This window comes from Coregonus lavaretus (assembly GCF_964263955.1).
Source record: "Coregonus lavaretus genome assembly, chromosome: 1".
Taxonomy (NCBI): Eukaryota; Metazoa; Chordata; class Actinopteri; order Salmoniformes; family Salmonidae; genus Coregonus; species Coregonus lavaretus.
This window is the reverse complement of record NC_139988.1, coordinates 93,329,129-93,346,294: the sequence shown is the minus strand read 5'-3', so window position 1 is coordinate 93,346,294 and position 17,166 is coordinate 93,329,129. Positions and strand designations below refer to the sequence as shown.

The window sequence follows — 17,166 nt, the reverse complement described above, 5'->3', positions numbered from 1 at the left end:
TATCTAACAATGGGAGGACCATTTTGATTGGGCGAGCGATGAGGTGCCACAGAGGCCAGACAGTCTGAAGGGGATGCATGGGAAGGTATTTGGTAATACTGTATACCAGGATATTTTGAAATACTGCAGGTAGGATTTACCAATCCCATTGAAACACAATGTATTTATATTTATAAAACTGGGTGTTTTAACTGTGTCTTTTAGAAGAGTTTGTGGTCATACGCACATCCTTATAAACATGGGTGCTGGGCTAATAAAGAACAGCAAGGCCAACGCTTTATTGACAACGTTGGATCATCGTCAGACGAAGATCCGTTTTGGATTGAAACGTTGTCAATAAAGTGGTGAACTGAGAGTATAAAACAGCGTGTGGGCCTCGCTGTTCTTTACCACGTCTTTATCAGTCAGGTCTATGGGAGATCTCCATCAGGGTTAAGGTCAAGGTTAGGTCAGGGTCAGGAAATAGGGTTAGATTAGGGTTAAGGTTAGGTTGGGTCAGGGTTAGGTCAGGGTTAGGGTTAGGTTAAGGTCAAGGTTAGGTCAGGGTCAGGAAATAGGGTTAGATTAGGGTTAAGGTTAGGTTGGGTCAGGGTTAGGTCAGGGTTAGGTTAGGGTTAGGTCAGGGTTAGGGTCAGGGTTAAGGTCAAGGTTCGGTCAGGGTCAGGAAATAGGGTTAGATTAGGGTCAAGTTTAGGGTTAGGTTGGGTCAGGGTTAGGGTCAGGGTTAGGTCAGGGTTAGGGTCAAGGTTAGGTCAGGGTTAGGTTAGGGTTAGATCAGGGTTAGGTTAGGTTAGGGTCAGGATTAGGGTCAGGGTTAGGGTCAAGGTTAGGTCAGGGTTAGGTTAGGGTTTTGTCAGGGTTAGGGTTAGGTCAGTGTCAGGAAATAGGGTTAGATTAGGGTTAGGGTTAGGTTGGGTCAGGGTTAGGTCAGGGTTAGGTCAGGGTTAGGGTTAGGTCAGGGTTAGGGTCAGGGTAAGGGTTAGGTCAGGGTCAGGGTTAGGTTAGGGTCAGGGTTAGGGTTAGGTCAGGGTTAGGCTAAGGGTCAGGGTTAGGTCAGGGTTAGGGTCAGGGTTAGGGTCAGGGTCAGGGTTACAGTAGCTGTGTATTAACTATATTTTATGTGTCTCTAACAGGGTGGCGTCTGGGTGACTCTCCTGGGAGCGTTAGAGATCCTCATCAGGGTACACCACCCCCAGCAGGTATTCAACATCAGACAGTTTCTCAAAGCCCAGGTGGTCCACCGCTTCCTGCTCACCTGCCAGGTACTACAGGTGAGATCCTGATCCGTTCTGAATAAACTAAAGGTGCATTTAAAAACTCAAATCATGGTCCCAAGACCTTTCAAAACTCTGCCTAGGGAACCAGAGAAATAGCCTGAGTTATCATGCCCCAGTAGTCCCCTTGCAACGCCAGGGTTGTGGGTTCGATTCCCACGGGGGACCAATACGAAAAAAGTACATATGTATGCACTCACTACTGTAAGTGGCTTTGGGTAAGAGTGTCTGCTAAATTACTGAAATGTAATTAAAGGACTGCACGTTGCTCTGGCCTCTCGATCAAACGTCTTGACTATCAGAGCTTCTTATCATGCGTTTGTCCTCAGGAGCACCAGGACGACCACCTGACCTCCATCCCACAGGAAGTGTGTCTGTCATTCGTTAAGATCATCCAGGAAGTGTTGGGTTCCCCTCCGGATCTAGACCTCCTCCGATTGGTCTACAACTTCCTCCTCGCAGTGCACCCGCCCACTAACACCTACGTCTGTCATACGCCTACAAGCTTCTACTTCTCACTGCACATAGGTGGGTTATTTACACACACTTCCTGGTTAAATGAATGAATGAATTAAGTAAAACTCATGTATTTTAATGGGTGACTTGTACTTTCAGTAGTGATTTTCTACCAAGGTGTCTGTTTTTACTGAAAGGACTTAACACCACTGACAGTATAAATCTGTTGTCCTGTAGATGGTAAGCTGTACCAGGAGAAGGTCCAGTCCATAATGTATATGAGACATATCAACAGTGGATGGAAGTCAGCTGGTAGCTCAGTGGTCTCTCTCTCCCCGGCCGTCTGTACTGAGGGGCCTCTTCCTGAAGGTACCTAGAATCATTATTTTTGTCTTCACGCAGTGACGTGTTTCTCACTCTCCATTGGTGCAGAACACATGTCCACTCATTTCTGCCAGGAAGCAAATATTCATATTCTTCTGCTCTCGGTTATTACTTTGTCCTGACCAAGACCTTTTCCCTTTCCTGTTAAACATGTTGGGAGCAGCATGCGAGTGTGCAGATTTATATTTAGATCATCTGTTTCCCTCTGAAGGTACCATCCACCTTCAGCCTCCATCCCCTGAATACGGAGGGGACGAGCAGTCCCCCAACCTGGCCCCCTCGCCGTACTCCTCCCCACTGTTCAAGCCCTGTCTTGGCCACGGGTTGGGGGATGGAGGGGCTGGGAGCCCCAGGGAGGGCCAGGAGGGAGTGGGGGTGACCCTGGGAAGCACAGAGACTCTTAAGAGAGGAGGAGGAGGAGGTGGGGGGGAGGAGCAGCTCCTGTCTAGCTGTGAGTCGGCGAAAACCATCTGTGACTCCCGAGAGGTGGGAGAGGCGCCACGTACCCCGTCCATCAGCATCGAGGAGGTGGAGGGGAGGGGGGAGGTAGATGGGGAGGAGGAGGAGGAGGAGGAGGAGGAGGAGGAGAGGGGGGAGGTGGATAGTCTGGCAGAGGGCAGCGTGGGCGGGGCCGAATCTGAGGACCGTTTTGATTGGGCGAGCGATGAGGTGCCACAGAGGCCAGACAGTCTGAAGGGGATCCCATCGTTCCAGAGGAGCTCCTCTAACCTAGCCAGGTGACGTTCCAAATGGCACCCTTTTCCTGTATGAAGTGCACTACTTTTGACTTGGGCCCATAGGGACCAAACCAGCGGAGAAGATTAGCCTCGTTCTTCAACGGTCATAATTGTGGCAGAAATTGACCTGAAATTGCTGTTTACTTTGTGCATCGCTGACTCTACCTTTTTAAATATGTCTAATACAATGAATTCCTTTGTTTATTCATCCAGCCTTGGCTTGGCTTTCCCTGCCCAGAATGGGAGCCTGGCCCTCAGTCGCTGGCCCAGTGTGGCCGACCGTGGGACGCTACCAGAGGACTGGGAGAGCTACACCTACTCCCCTGGATACGAGAGGGCCTACAGCAAAGACTCCAGTAACGACAGGTACACTACTCTATAGAAAACACATTCACTCCACCTGTATAATCTCATGCTCCAATACAGACGACCCACTCCACCTGTATAATCTCATGCTCCAATACAGACGACCCACTCCACCTGTATAATCTCATGCTCCAATACAGACGACCCACTCCACCTGTATAATCTCATGCTCCAATACAGACGACCCACTCCACCTGTATAATCTCATGCTCCAATACAGACGACCCACTCCACCTGTATAATCTCATGCTCCAATACAGACGACCCACTCCACCTGTATAATCTCATGCTCCAATACAGACGACCCACTCCACCTGTATAATCTCATGCTCCAATACAGACGACCCACTCCACCTGTATAATCTCATGCTCCCATACAGACGACCCACTCCACCTGTATAATCTCATGCTCCCATACAGACGACCCACTCCACCTGTATAATCTCATGCTCCAATACAGACGACCCACTCCACCTGTTATTGTGTTGGCAGTTAGAGCAACGCACCAACCATATGAAAACTGTTACAATTCTCTAGGCCTGGGTGATATACCGTATGCCGGGGTATTTTGAAATACCGACGGTATTATTTTCAATACCATTTGCGGGGATGTGTGATACACCGCTGCTTTATAACGAACTATAAGTTAAAATATAAATATAAGACATCTAAGATGTGTCATCTATTAATAATTAATTAATTAATATGCCATTTAGCAGACGCTTTTATCCAAAGCGACTTACAGTCATGTGTCAGTCAATTGAGCTACAGAGGATCTAAGATGTGTCAGCTGTGCATTGGGTTTGCTAAGTGGCTAGATGTCAAGATCAATCTTCTTGGTTACAGCAGAGACATTCAACCCCCTCCTGGATCAAGATCCCTGTTGCCTAAAAAGTATATATATAGCGACCATAGTACATTTGGTAATACTGTATACCCCAGCATGCTACAGAAACAGTGTGAACATCTGGATTCCACCCAACCCTCTCCGCTCACTCTTAGATTCACTGGATTAATGATGTTGTGGCCGATCAGAAGCCTTTCAGCACTGTCACTATCCTCCACTGACCCAGGTCAAGCACTGTCACTATCCTCCACTGACCCAGGTCAAGCACTGTCACTATCCTCCACTGACCCAGGTCAAGCACTGTCACTATCCTTCACTGACCCAGGTCAAGCACTGTCACTATCCTCCACTGACCCAGGTCAAGCACTGTCACTATCCTCCACTGACCCAGGTCAAGCACTGTCACTATCCTCCACTGACCCAGGTCAAGCACTGTCACTATCCTTCACTGACCCAGGTCAAGCACTGTCACTATCCTCCACTGACCCAGGTCAAGCACTGTCACTATCCTTCACTGACCCAGGTCAAGCACTGTCACTATCCTTCACTGACCCAGGTCAAGCACTGTCACTATCCTCCACTGACCCAGGTCAAGCACTGTCACTATCCTCCACTGACCCAGGTCAAGCACTGTCACTATCCTTCACTGACCCAGGTCAAGCACTGTCACTATCCTCCACTGACCCAGGTCAAGCACTGTCACTATCCTCCACTGACCCAGGTCAAGCACTGTCACTATCCTCCACTGACCCAGGTCAAGCACTGTCACTATCCTCCACTGACCCAGGTCAAGCACTGTCACTATCCTCCACTGACCCAGGTCAAGCACTGTCACTATCCTTCACTGACCCAGGTCAAGCACCATGTTAGTGATACAACAGCAATTTGAATCATTAGACAGCTACTATCTAGTCATCATAGTCCTCTTGTCTGTTCCTTGACGTGTTAAAAACAAGAAAACGGTGCCATCTGCTTTGCTTAATACTTGTGATATTTCAAACCAAAAACTTTTAGACTCAAGTAGTATTTTACTGGGTGACTTTCACTTTTACTTGAGTCATTTTCTGTGAAGGTATCTTTTACTTTTACTCAAGTATGAAAATTGGGTCCTTTTTCCACCACTGTCTATCAGTCCAGTAAAATAAAATACAAATGGTTACGCTCACTCAGCTGTGCCTCACAAGTAATACAACAAATTATCTATTACCAGTGTGATTATAATTTCAAAATGGTCTGAGAAGAACATTGGCAGGGCAATTCAATCATAGCCAATATGCAGTGATAATGTATTGGACCTATAGTCTATTGCAAAAACCTCATTACTACAGAACTGGTTTTAATTGTTGCACGTTTTTAAAGTCATGTTTAAAAATAATCTGAGCAGTAGATAATCTGAGCAGTAGATAATCTGAGCAGTAGATCATCTGAGCAGTAGATCATCTGAGCAGTAGATCATCTGAGCAGTAGATCATCTGAGCAGTAGATCATCTGAGCAGTAGATAATCTGAGCAGTAGATCATCTGAGCAGTAGATCATCTGAGCAGTAGATCATCTGAGCAGTAGATCATCTGAGCAGTAGATCATCTGAGCAGTAGATCATCTGAGCAGTAGATCATCTGAGCAGTAGATTTCGGCTTGCATTCTGACTCAGAAAAGGTTGTGACCGCTGGTCTCTGTCATGGAAACAGCACGTTCTTTATGTTTAGTACACGGAGTGTATACTTTTTTACAATCCCGTCTTTGTGAACCAACAATCTCAAAAATAAAAGCTAGACAGTGAGAATGCAAATAGTCCAGGTAGCCATTTGATTAGCTGTCCAGGAGTCTTATGGCTTGGGTGTAGAAGCTGTTGAGAAGTCTTTTGGACCTAGACTTGGCACTCCGGTACCGCTTGCCGTGCGGTAGCAGAGAGAACAGTCTATGACTAGGGTGGCTGGAGTCTTTGACAATTTTGAGGGCCTTCCTCTGACACCGCCTGGTATAGAGGTCCTGGATGGCAGGAAGCTTGGCCCCATTGATGTACTGGGCCGTACGCACTACCCTCTGTAGTGCCTTGCGCTCTGAGGCCGAGCAGTTGCCATACCAGGCAGTGATGCAACCAGTCAGGATTTTCTCAATGGTGCAGCTGTAGAACTTTTTGAGGATCTGAGGACCCATGCCAAATCTTTTCAGTCTCCTGAGGGGGAATAGGTTTTGTCATGCCCTCTTCACGACTGTCTTGGTGTGTTTGGACCATGATAGTTCGTTGGTGATATGGACACCAAGGAACCTGAAGCTCTCAACCTGCTCCACTACAGCCCTGTCGATGAGAATGGGGGCGTGCTCTGTCCACTTCTTTTTCCTGTAGTCCACAATCATCTCCTTTGTCTTGCTCACGTTGAGGGTGAGGTTGTTGTCCGGGCACCACACTGCCAGGTCTCTGACCTCCTCCCTATAGGCTGTTTCATCATTGTCGGTGATCAGGCCTACCACCGTTGTGTAGTCGGCAAACTTAATGATGGTGTTGGAGTCGTGCCTGGCCATGCAGTCATGGGTGAACAGGGAGTACAGGAGGGGACTGAGCACGCACCCCTGAGGGGCCCCCGTGTTGAGGATCAGCGTGGCAGATGTGTTGTTACCTACCCTTACCACCTGGGGGCGGCCCGTCAGGAAGTCCAGGATCCAGTTGCAGAGGTGTTTAGTCCCAGGATCCTTAGCTTAGTGATGAGCTTTGAGGGCACTATGGTGTTGAACGCTGAGCTGTAGTCAATGAATAGCATTCTCACGTAGGTGTTCCTTTTGTCCAGGTGGGAAAGGGCAGTGTGGAGTACAATAGAGATTGCATCATCTGTGGATCTGTTGGGGCGGTATGCAAATTGGAGTGGGTCTAGTGTTTCTGGGATAATGGTGTTGATGTGAGCCATGACCAGCCTTTCAAACCACTATATGGCTACAGATGTGAGTTCTACGGGTCGGTAGTCATTTAGACAGGTTACCTTAGTGTTCTTGGGCACAGGGACTATGGTGGTCTGCTTGAAACATGTTGGTATTACAGACTCAGACAGGGAGAGGTTGAAAATGTCAGTGAAGACACTTGCCAGTTGGTCAGCGCATGCTCGGAGTACACGTCCTGGTAATCCGTCTGGCCCTGCGGCCTTGTGAATGTTGACCTGTTTAAGGGTCTTACTCACATCGGCTACGGAGAGCGTGATCACAAAGTCGTCCGGAACAGCTGGTGCTCTCATGCATGATTCAGTGTTGCTTGCCTCGAAGCAAGCATATAAGTGGTTTAGCTCGTCTGGAAGTCTTGTGTCACTGGGCAGCTCGCGGCTGTGCTTCCCTTTGTAGTCTGTAATAGTTTTCAAGCCCTGCCACATCCGACGAGCGTCAGAGCCGGTGTAGTACGATTCAATCTTAGTCCTGTATTGACTCTTTGCCTGTTTGATGGTTTGTCGGAGGGCATAGCAGGATTTCTTATAAGTGTCCGGGTTAGAGTCCCGCTCCTTGAAAGCGGCAGCTCTACCCTTTAGCTCAGTGCGGATGTTGCCTGTAATCCATGGCTTCTGGTTGGGGTATGTACATACGGTCACTGTGGGGACGACGTCATCGATGCACTTATTGATGAAGCCAGTGACTGATGTGGTGTACTCCTCAATGCTATCGGAAGAATCTCTGAACATATTCCAGTCTGTGCTAGCAAAACAGTCCTGTAGCTTAGCATCTGCGTCATCTGACCACTTCGTTATTAACCGAGTCACTGGTGCTTCCTGCTTTAGTTTTTGCTTAGAAGCAGGAATCAGGAGGATAGAGTTATGGTCAGATTTGCCAAATGGAGGGCGAGGGAGAGCTTTGTACGCGTCTCTGTGTGTGGAGTAAAGGTCGTCTAGAGTTTTTTTCCCTCTGGTTGCACATTTAACATGCTGGTAGAAATTAGGTCAAACGGATTTAAGTTTGCCTGCATTAAAGTCCCGGCCACTAGGAGCGCTGCCTCTGGATGAGCGTTTTCCTGTTTACTTATGGCCGTATACAGCTCATTGAGTGCGGTTTTAGTGCCAGGATCAGTTTGTGGTGGTAAATAGACAGCTATGAAGAATATAGATGAAAACTCCTTTGGTATATAGTGGGTCTACAGCTTATCATGAGATACTCTACCTCAGGCGAACAAAGCCTCGAGACTTCCTTAATATTTGAGATCACGCACCAGCTGTTATTGACTAATAGACACAGACCGCCACCCCTTGTCTTACCGGAGGCCGTTATATCTTGCCGATGTAGCGTATATCCCGCTAGCTGTATGTTGTCCATGTCGTCGTTCAGCCACGACTCTGTGAAACATAAGATATTACAGTTTTTAATGTCCCGTTGGTAGGATAACCGTAACGTGATCTTAGTTAGTCTATTTTGTTATCTAATGATTGTACGTTGGCTAATAGGACTGATGGTTAGAGGCAGATTACCCACTCGCCGTCAGATCCTTACAAGGCACCCCGACCTATGTCCTCGATACCTCCGTCTCTTTCTCCTGCGAATGACAGGGATTTGGGCCTTGTTGGGTGTCTGAAGTAAATCCTTCGCGTCCGACTCGTTGCAGAAAAAATCTTTGTCCAGTACGAGGTGAGTAATCGCTGTCATGATATCCAGAATCTCTTTTTGGTCATAAGAGACGGTGGCAAAAACATTATGTACAAAATAAGTTACAAATAATGTGAAAAAACACACAATAACACAATTGGTTAGGAGCCCGTAAAACGGCAGCCAATCTCCTCCGGCGCCATTATAACGTCTGTGGAGATTAGTTTCTGTTGAATTGACAGAATCACTCCCTCCACTTTATCTATGGCTATATTTACTGTCTCATCTCAGCTGTGTCATCAAGCTGTCTTTAATAAAGTCCAATATTACACTCCCCCTGTAATGAGGTGGATCAGTTAATTAGCCATTTCATCCACATCTCACTCTTTCTTTCTCTCTTTTTTGCTCTCTCTCGCTTTCTCTCTCCTCTCTCTCTGTTCAGTCCTCATCTGTGTGTCTTCTGTGTGCGTAGGAGAGCTAACCCGACCTAGCCAGTGTCTCTCTGCTTTCATCTGCAGACCTCTTATGAAAGGATATGATATTGGGGGGTTGCATAAGGCTGTGATGACCAGCCTTTCAAAGCACTTCATGGCTACAGATGTGAGTGCTACGGGTCGGTAGTCATTTAGGCAGGTTACCTTAGTGTTCTTGGGCACAGGGACTATGGTGGTCTGCTTGAAACACCCTAGTCATAGACTGTTCTCTCTGCAACGGCACGGCAAGTGGTACCGGAGCGCCAAGTCTAGGTCCAAAAGGCTCCTTAACAGCTTCTACCCCCAAGCCATCAGACTCCTGAACAGCTACGTTACAGCCTTACTCTAAAATGGATTCAATTGTTTTTTTCCCCTCATCAATCTACACACAATACCCCATAATGACAAAGCAAAAAAAGGTTTTTATATAAAAAATTTATAATAATAATAATGATGAAAAGCCTCCACAGTATATATCTATTATTTATGCATAGTCACTTTAACTCTACCCACATGTACATATTACCTCAATTACCTTGACTAACCTGTGCCCCCGCACATTGACTCTGTACCGGCACCCCCTGTATATAGCCTCTCTACTGTTATTTCCCATTGACTCTGTACCGGTACCCCCCTGTATATATAGCCTCCCTACTGTTATTTCACATTGACTCTGTACCGGTACCCCCTGTATATAGCCTCTCTACTGTTATTTCCCATTGACTCTGTACCGGTACCCCCTGTATATAGCCTCCCTACTGTTATTTCACATTGACTCTGTACCGGTACCCCCTGTATATAGCCTCCCTACTGTTATTTCCCATTGAATCTGTACCGGCACCCCCTGTATATAGCCTCCCTACTGTTATTTCCCATTGACTCTGTACCGGTACCCCCTGTATATAGCCTCCCTACTGTTATTACACATTAACTCTGTACCGGTACCCCCTGTATAAAGCCTCCCTACTGTTATTTTATTGTTGCTCTTTTATTGTTTATTTAGTAAATCTTTTTCTTAACACTTATTTTCCTTAAAACTGCATTGTTGGTTAAGGACTTGTAAGTAAGCATTTCACTGTAAGGTCTACACCTGTTGTATTCGGCGCATGTGACAAATAACATTTGATTTGATCCAGCAACATTAAGGTAGTTACTGTGCTTTCGGAAAGTATTCAGACCCCTTGACTTTTTCCACATTTTGTTACTTTACAGCCTTAATCTAAAATGGATTAAATAAAAAACCCTAACCCTAACCTGTTGCTCATCAATCTACACACAATACCCCATAATGACAAAGCAAAAACAGATTTTACTTTTTTTGTGCAAATCTATAAAAAATTAAAAACGGAAATATCATATTTACATAAGTATTCAGACCATTTACTCAGTACTTTGTTGAAGCACCTTTGGCAGCGATTACAGCCTCGAGTCTTCTTGGGTATGACGCTACAAGCTTGGCACACCTGTATTTGGGGAGTTTCTCCCATTCTCTGCAGATCCTCTCAAGCTCTGTCAGGTTAGATGGGGAGCATCACTGCACAGCTATTTTCAGGTCTCTCCAGAGATGTTCGATTGGGTTCAAGTCAGGGCTCTGGCTGGGCCACTCAAGGACATTCAGAGACTTGTCCCGAAGCCACTCCTGCATTGTCTTGGCTGTGTGCTTAGGGTCGTTGTCCTGTCGGAAGGTGAACCTTCGCCCTAGTCTGAGGTCCTCATCAAGGATCTCTCTGTACTTTGCTCCGTTCATCTTTCCCTCGATCCTGGCCAGCTCTAGGAAGAGTCTTGGTGGTTCCAAACTTCTTCCATTTAAGAAGGATGGAGGCCACTTTGTTCTTGGGGACCTTCAATGCTGCAGAATTTTTCTGGTACCCTTCCCCAGATCTGTGCCTTGACACAATCCTGTCTCGGAGCTCTATGGACTATTCCTTCGACCTCATGGCTTGGTTTTTGCTCTGACATGCACTGTCAATTGTGGGACCTTATATAGACAAGTGTGTGCCTTTCCAAATCATGTCCAATCAATTGAATTTACCACAGGTGGACTTCAATCATTGTAGAAACATCTCAAGGATGATCAATGGAAACAGGATGCACCTGAGCTCAATTTCGAGTCTCATATCAAAGGGTCTGAATACTTATGTAAATAAGGTATTTCTGTGGGTCTAGCAAAGAATTGTTAAAACCTGTTTTCTCTTAGTCATTATGGGGTATTTTTTGTAGATTGAGGGAAAATGTTTTATTTAATCAATGTTAGAATAAGGCTGTAACGTAACAAAATGTGGAAAAAGGGAAGGGGTCTGAGTACTTTCCGAAGGCACTGTATATACAAAAAAATATATTACATTACATTTCACGTCACTTTTCACAACACATTAAGTGTGTTCCCTTAGGGCACTACTCTACTACCATATATCTACAATACAATATCCACGTGCACGTGTGTGTATGGTGCATGTCTTATTCCTAAGTCCCTCTTTGTGGCACCGGACCACATGACTGACCAGTAGTCCAGGTGCGACAAAACTAGGGCCTGTAGGACGTGCCTTGTTGATAGTGTCGTTAAGAAGGCAGAGCAGCGCTTTACTATGGACAGACTTCTCCTAAGACTCGCTGCAAAGCAGTGGCTGTTCTTAATGAGCGATATTAGCAATGTTAAAAATCTGATTGTGATCAAGCGGTTTTTAAAGTCTAATCGTGTTCAAGTGATGTTTCCAATCAGATTGGTCCTTAGTATTATTCAGATTACAGGTCCAGAGTACTGGCTGGCGTTAATATGTTGGCCGTTCACCCATAAAATGATTATTCCATTAAATGTTTAGGAAAATATTCATTCAATAGAGAATTGCATAGTCCAAACTCTGTCTCTACCGTATGTAGTTCAAAAGTTACCGACGATTTACTCTGAGAATCTAGCATGATTAGAGTGAATAGAATGCCATTGGTCAAAAGTGGGCACTGCTCAATAGAACTCTGTCACTGGGCAGAACGGCGCTAACTAACTTTGAACGTCAACTGACTAGGAGAAGAAAGCCACGGATCTGGAGGTGAAAATGACGAGGGTATCAAGTTGATTTTGATTGGTCCAAAGCGTGGAAACGGCTCCAAATGTTACCACCTCCCAACGCCAAAACATGTGGAAGAGATACAACCAAGAGCGGTGCGGTCTGAACTAGCAACGGTCACACCAAACTTACGTTATTTCATCAGCACTGTCAAGGACAAGTATATTAAGGTTGTATAATTGTAGAGAACAATCTAATGATTCATTGTATGTGATTCATAATGACATAGGCTAAACCAGGTTTAGACATTAACTTAGTAGCACCGTCTTGAATTGACCCGTATTTCACTACATTCTATTCATTGCCTGTTGAGAGGGGTTCTGCTACCAGAACTGATGTAATATTCTGAATATATTATTGCAGGTCCAGTACAGAGGACTGCCTGGTGTTGATATGCTATGGTCTGTTTGACCTGTTGAGAGGGGTTCTGCTACTGCTACCGGACCTGATGCTGGAGGAGGTGATGGATAAACTGATCCAACCTGAAGCTCTCATCGTCCTTGTCAACCACTCCTCTCCCCTTATACAGCAAGGGGTTATGAAGGTTAGTGCTCTTGTATGCACACACACACACACACACACACACACACACACACACACACACACACACCGAGGAAGGCGCAGGCCGAAACGGTTCAGACATGTTGTTAACAGTTATGTCCTAGTTCCTAGACACCTACCTCAGCCAAGCCTTCAACAGTAGGGGATGTTCTTTTAGACCTAATGTCTGCTGTGTCTCCCTCCTTGGCCTACTCTCCTGTAGCTCCTGGAGGTTAGATGTGATCAGCCTGCTGTATCTCCTCTCTCCCCTGTAGCTCCTGGAGGTTAGATCTGATCAGCCTGCTGTATCTCCTCTCTCCCCTGTAGCTCCAGGAGGTTAGATCTGATCAGCCTGCTGTATCTCCTCTCTCCCCTGTAGCTCCAGGAGGTTAGATCTGATCAGCCTGCTGTATCTCCTCTCTCCCCATAGCTCCAGGAGGTTAGATCTGATCAGCCTGCTGTATCTCCTCTCTCCCCTGTAGCTCCAGGAGGTTAGATCTGATCAGCCTGCTGTATCTCCTCTCTCCCCCTGTAGCTCCAGGAGGTTAGATCTGATCAGCCTGCTGTATCTCCTCTCTCCCCTGTAGCTCCTGGAGGTTAGATCTGATCAGCCTGCTGTATCTCCTCTCTCCCCTGTAGCTCCAGGAGGTTAGATCTGATCAGCCTGCTGTATCTCCTCTCTCCCCTGTAGCTCCAGGAGGTTAGATCTGATCAGCCTGCTGTATCTCCTCTCTCCCCTGTAGCTCCTGGAGGTTAGATCTGATCAGCCTGCTGTATCTCCTCTCCCCTGTAGCTCCAGGAGGTTAGATCTGATCAGCCTGCTGTATCTCCTCTCTCCCCTGTAGCTCCTGGAGGTTAGATCTGATCAGCCTGCTGTATCTCCTCTCTCCCTGTAGCTCCAGGAGGTTAGATCTGATCAGCCTGCTGTATCTCCTCTCTCCCCTGTAGCTCCAGGAGGTTAGATCTGATCAGCCTGCTGTATCTCCTCTCTCCCCTGTAGCTCCTGGAGGTTAGATCTGATCAGCCTGCTGTATCTCCTCTCTCCCCTGTAGCTCCTGGAGGTTAGATCTGATCAGCCTGCTGTATCTCCTCTCTCCCCTGTAGCTCCAGGAGGTTAGATCTGATCAGCCTGCTGTATCTCCTCTCTCCCCTGTAGCTCCAGGAGGTTAGATCTGATCAGCCTGCTGTATCTCCTCTCTCCCCTGTAGCTCCAGGAGGTTAGATCTGATCAGCCTGCTGTATCTCCTCTCTCCCCTGTAGCTCCAGGAGGTTAGATCTGATCAGCCTGCTGTATCTCCTCTCTCCCCTGTAGCTCCAGGAGGTTAGATCTGATCAGCCTGCTGTATCTCCTCTCTCCCCTGTAGCTCCAGGAGGTTAGATCTGATCAGCCTGCTGTATCTCCTCTCTCCCCTGTAGCTCCTGGAGGTTAGATCTGATCAGCCTGCTGTATCTCCTCTCTCCCCTGTAGCTCCTGGAGGTTAGATCTGATCAGCCTGCTGTATCTCCTCTCTCCCCTGTAGCTCCAGGAGGTTAGATCTGATCAGCCTGCTGTATCTCCTCTCTCCCCTGTAGCTCCAGGAGGTTAGATCTGATCAGCCTGCTGTATCTCTCTCTCCCCTGTAGCTCCAGGAGGTTAGATCTGATCAGCCTGCTGTATCTCCTCTCTCCCCCATAGCTCCAGGAGGTTAGATCTGATGAGCCTGCTGTATCTCCTCTCTCCCTGTAGCTCCTGGAGGTTAGATCTGATCAGCCTGCTGTATCTCCTCTCTCCCCATAGCTCCAGGAGGTTAGATCTGATCAGCCTGCTGTATCTCCTCTCTCCCCTGTAGCTCCAGGAGGTTAGATCTGATCAGCCTGCTGTATCTCCTCTCTCCCCTGTAGCTCCAGGAGGTTAGATCTGATCAGCCTGCTGTATCTCCTCTCTCCCCCATAGCTCCAGGAGGTTAGATCTGATCAGCCTGCTGTATCTCCTCTCTCCCCTGTAGCTCCTGGAGGTTAGATCTGATCAGCCTGCTGTATCTCCTCTCTCCCTGTAGCTCCAGGAGGTTAGATCTGATCAGCCTGCTGTATCTCCTCTCTCCCCTGTAGCTCCTGGAGGTTAGATCTGATCAGCCTGCTGTATCTCCTCTCTCCCCTGTAGCTCCAGGAGGTTAGATCTGATCAGCCTGCTGTATCTCCTCTCTCCCCTGTAGCTCCAGGAGGTTAGATCTGATCAGCCTGCTGTATCTCCTCTCTCCCCTGTAGCTCCAGGAGGTTAGATCTGATCAGCCTGCTGTATCTCCTCTCTCCCCTGTAGCTCCAGGAGGTTAGATCTGATCAGCCTGCTGTATCTCCTCTCTCCCCTGTAGCTCCAGGAGGTTAGATCTGATCAGCCTGCTGTATCTCCTCTCTCCCCTGTAGCTCCAGGAGGTTAGATCTGATCAGCCTGCTGTATCTCCTCTCTCCCCTGTAGCTCCAGGAGGTTAGATCTGATCAGCCTGCTGTATCTCCTCTCTCCCCTGTAGCTCCAGGAGGTTAGATCTGATCAGCCTGCTGTATCTCCTCTCTCCCCTGTAGCTCCAGGAGGTTAGATCTGATCAGCCTGCTGTATCTCCTCTCTCCCCCATAGCTCCAGGAGGTTAGATCTGATCAGCCTGCTGTATCTCCTCTCTCCCCTGTAGCTCCAGGAGGTTAGATCTGATCAGCCTGCTGTATCTCCTCTCTCCCCTGTAGCTCCTGGAGGTTAGATCTGATCAGCCTGCTGTATCTCCTCTCTCCCCTGTAGCTCCTGGAGGTTAGATCTGATCAGCCTGCTGTATCTCCTCTCTCCCCTGTAGCTCCAGGAGGTTAGATCTGATCAGCCTGCTGTATCTCCTCTCCCATCTCTCTCTCTCTCATCTCTCTCTCTCTCTCTCCTCTCTCTCCCCTCTCTCCTCTCTCTCCCCTCTCTCTCCTCTCTCTCTCTCTCTCTCTCTCCTCTCTCCTCTCTCTTGTCTCTCTCCCTCTCTCTCCTCTCTCTTGTCTCTCTCCCTCTCTCTCCTCTCTCTCCTCTCTCCCTCCCATCTCCTCTCTCTCCCCTCTCTCCCCTCTCCCTCTCTCTCCTCTCTCCCCTCTCATCTCTCTCTCTCTCTCTCTCTCCTCTCTCATCTCTCTCTCTCTCTCTCTCCCCTCTCTCTCCTCTCTCTCTCTCTCTCTCTCTCCTCTCTCCTCTCTCTTGTCTCTCTCCCTCTCTCTCCTCTCTCTTGTCTCTCTCCCTCTCTCTCCTCTCTCTCCTCTCTCCCTCCATCTCCTCTCTCTCCCCTCTCTCCCCTCTCCCTCTCTCTCCTCTCTCCCCTCTCATCTCTCTTGTATCTCCTCTCCCTCTCCCTCTCCTCTCTCCCTCTCTCCTTCTCTCCCTCTCTCTCCTCTCTCCCCTCTCATCTCTCTCTCTCTCTCTCTCTCTCCTCTCTCCCCTCTCTCTCTCTCTCTCTCTCTCTCTCTCTCTCTCTCTCTCTCTCTCTCTCTCTCTCTCTCCCTCTCTCTCCTCTCTCTCCCCTCTCTCCCCCCTCCCTCTCTCTCCCCTTTCTCCTCTCTCCCCCCTCCCTCTCTCTCCCCTCTCTCCTCTCTCTCCTCTCTCTCCTCTCTCTCCCCTCTCTCCCCCTCCCTCCTCTCTCTCCCCTCTCTCCTCTCTCCCCCCTCCCTCTCTCTCCCCTCTCTCTCCCCTCTCCCTCTCTCCCTCTCTCTCCCCTCTCTCCTCTCTCTCTCTCTCTCTCCCTCTCTCTCCTCTCTCTCCCCTCTCTCCCCCTCCCTCTCTCTCCCCTCTCTCCTCTCTCCCCATCCCTCTCTCTCCCCTCTCCCTCTCTCTCCCCTCTCTCCTCTCTCTCCCCTCTCCCTCTCTCTCCTCTCTCTCCCCCTCTCCCTCTCTCCTCTCTCTCCCTCTCCCTCTCTCCTCTCTCTCTCTCTCTCCCCTCTCTCCTCTCTCCTCTCTCTCCCTCTCTCCTCCTCTCTCCCTCTCTCCCTCTCTCCTCTCTCCTCTCTCTCCTCTCTTCAGCTCCTGGATGCCTACTTCAGCGAGCGTTTAAGGAGCAGAAGGAGAAGTTCCTGAAGAACCATGGCTTCAGTCTCTTAGCCAATCAGCTGTACCTACACCAGGGGACTCAGGGCTTGCTGGAGGTCTTCCTGGAGATGCTGTTTGGACGACCTGTCGGCCTCGAGGAGGAGTAAGTACAGGGTTAGGGGTCAGAGTTTAGGGTTAAAGGTCAGGGGTAAGGGTTAGACTGCTGGAGGTCTTCCTGGAGATGCTGTTTGGACGACCTGTCGGCCTCGAGGAGGAGTATGTACAGGGTTAGGGGTCGAGTTTAGGGTTAAAGGTCAGGGGTAAGGGTTAGACTGCTGGAGGTCTTCCTGGAGATGCTGTTTGGACGACCTGTCGGCCTCGAGGAGGAGTAAGTACAGGGTTAGGGGTCAGAGTTTAGGGTTAAAGGTCAGGGGTAAGGGTTAGACTGCTGAGGTCTTCCT

General features: G+C 48.3%; 1 protein-coding gene across 1 annotated transcript in view; it reads left to right on the top strand.

Annotated features, from left to right (window-relative positions):
• Positions 1 to 16,872, top strand: part of LOC311134471 (lysosomal-trafficking regulator-like) — a gene marked incomplete at both ends in the record, with an annotated part of 162,828 nt that extends 145,956 nt beyond the window's left edge. Inside the window, 8 exon segments of the mRNA XM_084168154.1 lie at positions 1,134 to 1,271; positions 1,604 to 1,802; positions 1,968 to 2,099; positions 2,326 to 2,851; positions 3,065 to 3,217; positions 12,514 to 12,694; positions 16,700 to 16,714; positions 16,720 to 16,872. Coding sequence (XP_084024280.1) covers positions 1,134 to 1,271; positions 1,604 to 1,802; positions 1,968 to 2,099; positions 2,326 to 2,851; positions 3,065 to 3,217; positions 12,514 to 12,694; positions 16,700 to 16,714; positions 16,720 to 16,872 — 1,497 coding nt within the window.
• Positions 16,873 to 17,166: the final 294 nt, after the last annotated feature.